General features: G+C 61.1%; 1 protein-coding gene across 1 annotated transcript in view; it reads right to left on the bottom strand.

Moving 5' to 3' along the window:
* NBEAL2 (neurobeachin-like 2) overlaps positions 1 to 9,768 on the bottom strand; it is a gene marked incomplete at both ends in the record, with an annotated part of 17,901 nt that overhangs the window by 3,203 nt on the left and 4,930 nt on the right. The window contains 25 exons of the mRNA XM_010009063.1: positions 27 to 201; positions 827 to 934; positions 1,036 to 1,169; positions 1,390 to 1,547; positions 1,633 to 1,750; positions 1,841 to 1,965; positions 2,048 to 2,205; positions 2,915 to 3,064; positions 3,272 to 3,577; positions 3,672 to 3,809; positions 4,384 to 4,543; positions 4,619 to 4,797; positions 4,877 to 5,136; positions 5,278 to 5,545; positions 5,837 to 5,922; positions 6,102 to 6,261; positions 6,353 to 6,511; positions 6,646 to 6,799; positions 7,322 to 7,424; positions 7,503 to 7,662; positions 7,761 to 7,894; positions 8,387 to 8,558; positions 9,021 to 9,113; positions 9,218 to 9,300; positions 9,401 to 9,722. Coding sequence (XP_010007365.1) covers positions 27 to 201; positions 827 to 934; positions 1,036 to 1,169; positions 1,390 to 1,547; positions 1,633 to 1,750; positions 1,841 to 1,965; positions 2,048 to 2,205; positions 2,915 to 3,064; positions 3,272 to 3,577; positions 3,672 to 3,809; positions 4,384 to 4,543; positions 4,619 to 4,797; positions 4,877 to 5,136; positions 5,278 to 5,545; positions 5,837 to 5,922; positions 6,102 to 6,261; positions 6,353 to 6,511; positions 6,646 to 6,799; positions 7,322 to 7,424; positions 7,503 to 7,662; positions 7,761 to 7,894; positions 8,387 to 8,558; positions 9,021 to 9,113; positions 9,218 to 9,300; positions 9,401 to 9,722 — 4,063 coding nt within the window. The remainder of the gene's footprint in view (positions 1 to 26; positions 202 to 826; positions 935 to 1,035; positions 1,170 to 1,389; positions 1,548 to 1,632; positions 1,751 to 1,840; positions 1,966 to 2,047; positions 2,206 to 2,914; positions 3,065 to 3,271; positions 3,578 to 3,671; positions 3,810 to 4,383; positions 4,544 to 4,618; positions 4,798 to 4,876; positions 5,137 to 5,277; positions 5,546 to 5,836; positions 5,923 to 6,101; positions 6,262 to 6,352; positions 6,512 to 6,645; positions 6,800 to 7,321; positions 7,425 to 7,502; positions 7,663 to 7,760; positions 7,895 to 8,386; positions 8,559 to 9,020; positions 9,114 to 9,217; positions 9,301 to 9,400; positions 9,723 to 9,768) is intronic.

The raw sequence follows: 9,768 nt of genomic DNA, 5'->3' as shown, positions 1-9,768 counted from the left end.
CGTAATCCCGCAGGATCCAGGGAAACGGGGTGGGGGCGGGGGGGGGGTGAGGCTGAGGGTGGGCACAGGCTGGCTGGGGGACGGTGGTGGGGAGATGGGGCTCACCACGGGGTACTGGGAGAGGTCGTTGTAGGTGCGCCCCGCGATGGTGTTCAGCTGCATCAGGTACTCGAAGTTGGAGATCTCCCTCAGGACCCATTTCTGGAGAGAAGGGAGGGTGGCTGAGATGGGCCAGGGGGTAGGAGATGGGCCAGACACCCCCACCTGTGGCCATCCAAGACCATCCCTGTTTTCACAGACGTCCCTGTTCCTGTGGTTGTCCCTGGTGCCATGGCCACCTCTGGTCCCACAGCCATCCCTGGTCCCAAGGCCACCCCAATCCCACAGCCATCCCTGGTCCTGTGGCCATCTCCATCATGCAGCCAACTCTGGTGCTGTGGCCATCCCTGGTCCGTGGTCATTCCTGGTCTCAGATGATGCCTGGTCACCTGGCTGTCCTCACTGCATGGCTGTCCCTGGTTCCATAGCCATCTTGGATCCCATGGCTATTCTCATCCAATGGCCATCCCTGGTTCCATGACCATCTCCAGCCCATGACTATCCCTGGTCCCATGGCCATCCCTGGTCTCCAACCATCCCTGGTCCCACGGTTATCCCCACTCCATGGCTGTCCTTGGTCCTGTGGCCACCTGGAGTCCTATGGCCATGCTCACCCTATGGCCATCCCTGGTCCCATGGCCAACGCCAACCCATGGCCATCTCCATCCCACGCTGGCACCCTCCCCTTTGCCATGCAGGAAGGGGGTGGGCAAGGTGGGGCTGGTACCTGGGTGAGCCCTGAGGCTTTCAGCAGCGCCCGTGGCGACCGCCTGCCGAAGTAGATCTGGTTGGGGGGATGCAGGCCAAGGATGCAGGAGTACACCTTGTTCCTCACCTGGTGGGACACGGGCAGGGCGTGGAACGGCTGGAACCTGGGCAGCGTTGCGGTCCCGGGGAGGGGTTTGGGTGGGGGAAGGAAGGAAGGGGTGTCAGCACCTTTTTTTTGAAGTTGAGGAAGTAGTTGGCCTGGTCGATGAAGAAGAGCTCGAGGGCGGAGCGGCGCAGGTTGTAGCGGCGCAGATGGACCTCGCGCAGGTGGGACAAGGGGCGCTTGAAGTCGTAGCCGATCCCTGCCGAGAGGAGGGTTTGTGGGGTGGGCACAGAGACCCACGGGTGTCACCATCCAGCTGGACACCTGAGGCAGGGACGGGGCCAACATCGCCCTAGGGCTGGGAGGAGCCCACCCTCCAAACAACCAGCACCCAACGCGATGGGCTTCTGGAGGAGATGGGGTGGTTGGGGGGTTCCTCACCCCGACTTGCTGCAGGGACCCCCCCAATGTGTTGTTACCTCCTTCTGTCTCCTCCTTCTCGCTGCTGCCATCATAGAAGTAGATGTGCTGGGTTGTCACCTCCAGGCGGCCCGGAATGACAGCCACCGTGGTGATGAGCTCACAGTCCTCGGATACCACCAGCTTCTCTCGCTGGTTCTGCTCCTTGGGTTCAGCCCTAGGTGACACCGGGGGTAAGGAGACCCCAGGGACACCCACAGCCTGGGAGAGAGTGTGCCATGGCAAGGGCTGGGGACACTCACTGGTTGTCCAGGACAGGGAGGTCCTCCTCGGCCAGTTGGTCATCCTCCAACTCGCTCACCTTGGCCTCCTTGGCCATGGCGAGTGGGAGGGACTCAGCGGGGTTGTGGAGATGGTCAGCTCCTGAAATGAGGAGGGGGTCAGCAGACACCCCCACCCACCCACAGCAGGGGGGGGGACCCCTGGGTGTCCCCCTCCCATCGGCCTCACCCAGGTTGTCCCGTAGGGCACTGGCCTCCAAGTGTTGGTCAAAATTCACGTTGGGCACCAACTTGAGCCTCATCCGGGAGTAGGTCTCGGCGCTCGACAGCTTCCAGCGAACCTCCGGCGGGTTCCTGGAGGGCAGGCTGGGCTGAGGCACTCTGGGGACCCCCAGATGTGCCACCCCTTTCCCTGGGGACCCAGGTGGGGACTCACTGGTCAGCCCAGGCGGAGCGTGGGGAGGTGAGGAGGCGGCAGAGGGACCTCCACTGCTTCAGCACGGTGCTGTGGTGGTTGTTGGCCTGCTTGAGCACGTTGGCGTGCCGGGCGTTCTCCGCCTTGGCGCGCTTGGCTGCCGGCTCCAGGACCAGCTCCTGCCCAGGGAAAGTGGAGTTCCATCAGGCCTCGGGGGTGCCCCTCAGCTGAGGAGCACGCCCATGGGGTGATATCCCCAGGGGAAGGGAAACTGCCCCATGATGGTGTCTCCAGCAGGAGGAGTTTGTCCCCAGCGTAAGGAGTGTATCCCTGGGATGATGTTCTTGGGATGAGGAGCATGTCTCTAGAACAACGTCCCCAGGATGAAGAACACATCCCTATAATAATGTCCCCAGAATGAGGACCACATTCTGAGGATAATGTCCTCAAAATGACAAGGATCTCCCCAGAGTGACATCCCTGGGATGAAGAGCATGTTCCCAGGGTGAGGAGGAAGACATCCCTCGGATGACAAGTACATCGTTGGGATGATGTCCACATCCTGAGGGCAATGCTCCCATGGTCAGGAGGATGTCTCCAGAATGACATCCCCAAGATGAAGAACAAATCTCCAGGATTAATGATCCCAGAGTGAGGATCATGTTCCTGGAGTAAGGAGCATGTCCCTAGAATGACAACCTCAGGGTGAGGAGGCCAACCCCAGGATGACCTCCCTGGGATGAGCAGCAAATCCCCAGGATTAACGTCCTCAGGGAAAGGAGCATGTCCCTAGGATGACATCCCCAGAGCAAGGGTCACATCCCTGGGGTGAGGAGCACGCCCTTGGGATGAGGCAGCACATCCCCAGGGGGACAACCCAGGCAGTACCTGGAACATCTTCCTGCTGGCTGCCTTCTCCTGCTCCCGCCGCTGGGAGCTGCTCATCATGGCATCATAGCAGGCGTTCCAGAAGTTGGACATGTGGTCGTGGCTCTTGCCAAAGGTGTCCACCTCAAACTGGGCCATGGTGGGCTGCACCTACCGAGAGAACCAGGATGAGAGGAGGACACATTCGCAGGGCTTGGCACCCACCAGGCTATGAGCATCTAACCCCCTGGAGGTCACCCTCGCTGTCCCAACCCAGTGGTGACAACGGGGGGACTCAGCCACAGCACGGACCCATCTCTAAGCCTAGGAAGAGGTTCCCCCAGTGGTGATGCCACCCCTTTGCCCTGCAGCACCCACGTGCTTCTCGATGAACGTCCTCCACTCTGGGGTGGTGCAGAAGAGCTGGAAGTCCTCGTAGAAGGTGGGGCTGCCGTTGGTGGGGGGCAGCGAGGGCAGGAAGAGCTGCAGCTGCAGGGTCTCGTAGCACTGGTCCATCAGTGTCCTGACGATGGGCACCAACCAGGAGAAGGTCTCAGACTTGGCATCCAGCGAGCGCCGCAGTGGGGTCTCCAGCTTGCCCAGCAGGTAGCAAGCCTCATCTTTCCTGGGGGCTGAGGAGGTCTGCAGCAGGCTGTGGAGCTTCACGTAGGCCAGGGAGTGCAGCTGGGAAGGGGACACAGGACGTGAGATGGGGCCACCTGCCCGGCCCCAAGGGCTGTGGGTCCCCAGCCCAGAGCCCCAGGAAGGGCTGCCCCACCTGGGGGTCCTGCAGCATGATGTAGCCCACCAGGATGCGCAGACCTGTCTGGGCCATCTCCTTGAGGTCAGAGGTGCCGTTGGCCAGGTGGTACCAGACGCCTAGCTTGTCCAGCAGACTGCTCACCCCCTCATAGATCTGGAGGGGTGGGGGGCACAGTGAGCCCCCTGCCCAGCCCCACACGCCCTCACCTCGCTGGCTGGCTGGGTGGAAAGCCACCAGGTCTGTCCCCATTGCCCAGCCACCCTGGGGGCTTTGCTTGACATGGGTTTGGGTGTAGAGTAGGACCTCAACTCATAACCCCCAAGACAGACTTGCATCACTGGATATGTTGGGTTGGATGGGACCTCTAAAGGTCATCTAGTCCAACCTCCTGCAGTGAGCAGGGACATCTCCAACTAGGCCAGGTTGCTCCAAGCCCCATCAGGCCTGACCAAAGAGGAGTTTATGCTAACAGTGTAGAGTCAGGGTTAGGGCTGGATTTACTGGTTACGGGTCAGGGTTAGGGCTGGGTTTAGTGGTTATGGGTCAGGGTTAGGGCTGGGTTTAGTGGTTGTGGGTCAGGGACAGAGTTTAGGATTAAGGCACAGGTCGCTTTCTAAGGGTTCAAGGGCTGCAGGGAGGGGCAGGGTTAGGAGTCAGTGTTAGGGTTGAGGAGTCAGTGTTAGGGTTGAGAGCTCAGGTTCAGGACCCCCTGCCCATGCCCATCCACCTTCTCACTCCACAGGGCCTGGTTGTTGTGTCCCTCAGAGAACAAGAAGTCCTGGAGGAGCCGCAGCAGCTTGAGGGCGTTGTGGGTGAGCCCGGGCAGGGCGGCCGGTCCCGACTCCTTCAGGTCTGTCAGTGCTGACTCCAGCATCATCTCCAGCAGGCTGTGGGAGAGCAGGTGTCTCCATAGGGTGGTCTTCCCTTGGGATGCACCCACCTGGAAGCTGGGCAGGACTCACCTGCGCTTGATCTCATCGGGGGGCCGCACCAGCTCGCACGCCGTCCCCAGCTTGGTGAGGACGGAGAAGACCTGCCCACGTTCCCTCCATGCTGTGTCATCCCAGCCCTCCACCCCACGCCAGGTCACCGAGAAGATGATGTTGGTCAAGAGGTTGCACAGCTCCTCCTCAGGGGTTTGCTGCCAACAGAAAGGGCGGGTGAAGAGCTTCAGGGTGCACTGTAGCCCGGGGTGGGGGGCACGATGGTTTGGGGCTCACCTGGGGGTTGCTGGTGTTGGAAACGTTGTCGCTGGGCAGCGTGTCCTGGTAGCTGCTCTCATCCAGGACATTGGAGAGGCTGGAGCTCTTGCGTGCCCGCATTCCTGGGAAAGGCTTGAAGCTCTCCAGGGGTGAGGGGGTGCCAGGGCCGCTGGCGGGGGTCTGCGCGCCGCTCTCGGCCGTGGCAATGGAGCTGGTGCTGGCCAGGTCAAGTCCCAGGTCAAAGGGTGAAGTGGAGAAGGGTGAGAGTGGGTGGTAGACACCATCAAAGGGAGGACCATCACCAGGGTTGGAGGACGAGCGGCTGGCCCGGTCAGAGGAGTCAAACGACTTGAAGTTGTAGGAGTGGAAGGACTTGGTGCGGCCGCCTGGGGGGATGGAGTGGTCAGAGAAGCCTTCAGAGAGCTCTTGGTCAGAGGCTTCATAGCCCAGAGGCAGGAAGACATCCAGCTCCTGCAGCTCAGCTGGTGGAGAGCTCATCCCCTCTTTGCTGGGGGGGTCTGAGAAGCACAGGAGCTCCAGGCAGCCCACGTTGCTCGCGTTGCTCAGGCTGTGCTGGCGGAACTCGTAGGACTCCTTGACGTAGAGCTTGGTGAGTGTGTCCTGCCAGCCAGCCAGCCTGGCCAGCTGCTTCACCATGTCCTGCTGAGCGTAGATCAAGTGGAAGAGCTGCAAGAAAGAGCAGGTGGGGGGGACCTGACGATGCTGTCCCAGCTCCTGGCCACTTCTTGGAGGCTTGGTCCTTCCAAGGGGCAGGATGGTCGGGTTGGCTGCCAACGGTCCTGAGATCTTGCACCTCCCATAACTGCCATTGGGTGCTGCACCACCTCTATGCTGGCATGTCCACGTGCCAGCAGCCCCACGCATGGGGTGTTACCACCATCCCCGTGCATTCAGGCATGGTTGGGTGCCCAAGGAGCTCCTCACTGGGGTGACCCCTTGGTCACAGGCCCCGCTCACCTTGCGGCAGATATCGAGCCGGACGGTCAGCTCGGCCCGGTGGGACAGGTAAACCACAGCCACCAGGTCCTTGTAGCTGGGAGGGTCTATGGACAAGGAGAGACAATACAATGATGGGATACTTCCTCCTCTCTCTCAAAGCCACCAAGCACCCCCAAGTCCCAAGACTGCCTGGGCCTCGTGGGAAGCCACCACCGATGAACTCATGGCACGTGCTTGGGATGGGCGGCCAGGACCAGCCTGGTTTGGGCAGGGCAGGTGGTACCTGCTCCAAGGACCTGCTCCGAGAGGCAGCGGAAGAGCAGCATGGAGCCAGGGACATCACCGAGGCAGGCAATGAGCCCCTGGTACCCAATGTCCTTCAGCTTCAGGCGGTTCTTGCTGCGCTCGGGGATCTTCTCATACTTCAGCATCTTGTAGAGGACCTGGCGAGGCAGAGAGGGGTGGCCACCCTGCTGTGGCAAAGTCCCTGGCCACTGGGGATGGCACGAGGTCGGTGCTGGGGACTCGCCTTACCTTGAAGACCCTCTCCCGCACTTCATCGGAGAACTTCTTCTGCACCAGCAGTGAGAAGAGGACCTCCACGTGGCCTGGCTCAAAGAGGAAGGCAAAGAGCTGCTCCTGGGCTGGTGAGCCCTTCAGCAGGCTGTGGATCACCTCCAGCGCCCCGCAGACCTGTGGGACACAGGGCTGGTTGTCCACGTGCCTCACCAGGGGTCTCAGCAGCTTCTCTGCACCTGCTGCCAAGCACCGTGACAGCCCATGGACTGCTGAGGTGTTTGGGGACATGGGTGGCTTGGTGACAACACCTGCTGCTCGTCCTGCGCCCCGGCCACGTAGTTCAGCAAGCTGTGCATCTCCTCTCCAGAGAAGCTCCTGCAGAAGAAATCCTTCACCAGGCTGAAGAGGGATGTCTGCACTGTCTTGATGTCATCCGTGGCTGTGGTCTTCTCCCTGGTGGTGCTGAGGGACAAACTCACGTGGGTATTCCTGCAGGGGACGTGCACAGCTGCCCTCCTGTCCTTTGTTACCCATTGCCAGTATGATCCCAAATCCCATCGGCTGAGGAGCAGCTCAGTGTGGACAACCCTTCTGGCCAACCCTGTCCAATGGGAAATGCCTCTGCAGGGTGCAAGCACCTCTAGTGTCAGGGGAGTGTGACAACACATCAGGTCAGACAAGGAAAGGATTTCAGCAGGTGCAGAAACCACCATGATCTGCAGCTGAGGAGATGCTGGGGGTGGGTTTTGGGGCTGACTGGTCCCTGCTCTGGGTGGAAGTTTGAGGATGGGGCAAGGACAAAGGGAGCAGAAGGTCCTACCCCCACCACCATGCTCCCAACACCAGAAGATCACCCCACGAGGTGCTTGCAGTGGGGATATTGCCCCAGGCAAAAGGTGTCTACCCCAATACAGAGCTCTGAGGGGCCAAGCCCACCAGCAGCAGGTGGGAGCTCAGAGGTCCAGGCTGCAAGTGGCAGCTCACCCGTAGAAGGCGCGGATGGAGTCCAGGACGTACTGCACCCCGTACTTCTTGCGGATCCGCTGCTTGTGGTCCTTGACCACGTTGGCCAGGTACTGGATGTGACCTGGGAGGAGAAGGTCTTGAGCGGTTGCGGAGGCCCAGCTGGGATGGAGAACATCCCCCAGGCACCCCCAGCTCCCACCTAAGCGGACGGCGAAGTCGCTGTTGCTCCAGATGCGGAAGTCGAAGAGGAGGTGCTGGTAGAGGAGGTGCAGCAGGAGCCCGCTGCCCTCGGAGGCCACCTGCTCCATCAGGACCTGCGAGGCCATCAGCGTGCTCATGTCCAGCAGTGGGCTGGAGACCTGCCACGGGGGAGAGAAGAGGTTTGCAGCCCTTGGCGTGCCCCTTGCGGAACAGCCTCGAGGACCGTGGGAGGTGGAACCCTTGGTAGCCCCCGTACCTTCTGCAGCAGTGCCCCCATGATGGCCGGCCCGTGGCACTGCACCAGGCTCTCCTGGTTCACTGGGTGGTTCTGGATGAAGTTCTTCACCAGCAGCAGGAAGGCGGCCACACTGTTCCTCTCCAGCCTGCTCTCTGCCAGGCACAGGGCAGAGCCCTGCCGGGAGCTGCCAGCACCTTCCAGGGGCAATCCTGGAGACCCCGCCAGAAACTTTCCTCTGCAAACCTCTCAGCCCCACTTCCCCTCACTGCCCACAGGCTGAAGTGAGTGGAAATCTCCCTGGCCCTGAGTTAAGCAGCTGGGTGTCAGGAGAAAACCCCATTCATCTATGCAGAAGGCTCCTGTATCAACCCAGCCCTACTCTAAGACACCAGAGACTCCACAGCAAGGCAAGCTGGAGGCTGGAGCCACCCTTGTCTTCCCAGAACTACTTCTTTATGACTAATTGGGTCATAAAAACATGAAAAGAGGTTTCTCATCACCCCACAGATCTTGGTGCCCCAGGCAAGACCTCTGACGTCCATGGCAGACACCAGCCTGCTCCTGGCAGCACCCACGTGGCAGTGGGGTCACCTCCAGCCACCCCAGCAGGATGGCTCCTGCTCCAAGCCCCCCGAGATCCTCACCTGAGGACCTGCCCAGCGGGATGAGCATGCCCTGGGCGTTCCTGGAGGACGTCAGCTCCGGCCCCACCAGGTCGTTGGTGTCCTGCTCATCCTCAGGTTCCTCCTTCTTGGACACCACTTGCTCCAGCAGGGGCAGCAACACGCCCATCCCACCCACGCAGTTGACCACGTCCTGCCAGAAGGAGGTGAGAGGCTTTGCTGGGTGCTGTGTGGTGACAGCAGCACAGGGGAGGAGGTTCCATGCACACCTGAGGTCCATCCTGCCTGCTCATGGGCTCAGCCCAAGCTGGGGAGAGCCAGGCCCTGTGGCCAGCAAAGACTGGGCTGCACCCCGACCTGACCCTACAGCACAAACTTAAAGAGGTCCCCAAAAAGCACCACCCATGGTGCCCACCCTGGATGCTGAGGACCTACAGATAGGTCCTTGATGGACCTGTGGGTCAGGCTGATACTTGGAAGACCAATGGGGCATGCAGACCCTCGGCAGACCCAATATGATGTAGCAGAGTCCCTGTAGGGTCCAGGGGAACCACCATGGCCACCCAACACCCCTTGGGGGTCCCGCCCCTGCCCCAGGAGGGGTCCAGCCCTCCACACCATGGGGTGGATGGGCCAGGATATGCACCCAACATACCTTGATGTCCCAGTTGACCACCTTGTGTCCTGTCAGCCTCCCGTCCAAGCTGTGGCTGGGAGAGAGGTCCAGGCAGATGTTGTTCCTGCAGGCCTAGAAGAGAACAACATGGGAGCATCTTCATGCTCCTGGAGATGTCACCTACAGCAGAGGGTCCACCAGTGCTGCCCCTGTCCCCAGGGGGTGGCTCTTCTCACCTGTGGGGTGTAGTAGAGCAGGAGCTTGCTGCTGAGCTCCGCCAGGTCCCCTTCCAGCGTAAACGGTGATGTGACATTTGGCCCTGGGGGAAGAGGAATGGGGTGAGCTGAGGCATGGTGGGGGGAGACCCTGGTAGCCACCAGCACCCCTGCAGATGTCCCTTGTGTCCCACCCTGATGTACCTGCACAGAACAGTGCCTTGACCTGGGCTTGCTGCAGAGCCTCACAGAAGATGGCCACGGAGCCCAGGTGACCTTCCAAGGAGGTGGGGCTGCCCCACTCGGTGTCCTGGCTGCCAGCTGCCGTGGTGGCCACCACCCCTTCCGTGGGGGGCTGCGTGGGGGTCCAGGCATGGGGACCCAAGGTGGCAGGTACAGACTGGGAGTGGTGGAGCACAGGACGTGGCGGGAACACCAGCTCCGGTGCGTGCGGCGCTGGCGGGTGACTGGCGGTGCTGGTGGTGGTTCGGTGGCCCGCGGAGCCGATGCAGCAGGAGGTGAAGGACTGGATGGGATTAAAAAAAAAAAGTCGTGGGGGGGGCGCCAAGCCC

Source organism: Chaetura pelagica, unplaced genomic scaffold, assembly GCF_000747805.2.
Source record: "Chaetura pelagica isolate M959 unplaced genomic scaffold, ChaPel_1.0 scaffold980, whole genome shotgun sequence".
Lineage (NCBI taxonomy): Eukaryota > Metazoa > Chordata > Aves > Apodiformes > Apodidae > Chaetura > Chaetura pelagica.
The sequence above is the reverse complement of the archived record's forward strand: the minus strand, read 5'-3'. Positions and strand labels throughout refer to the sequence as shown.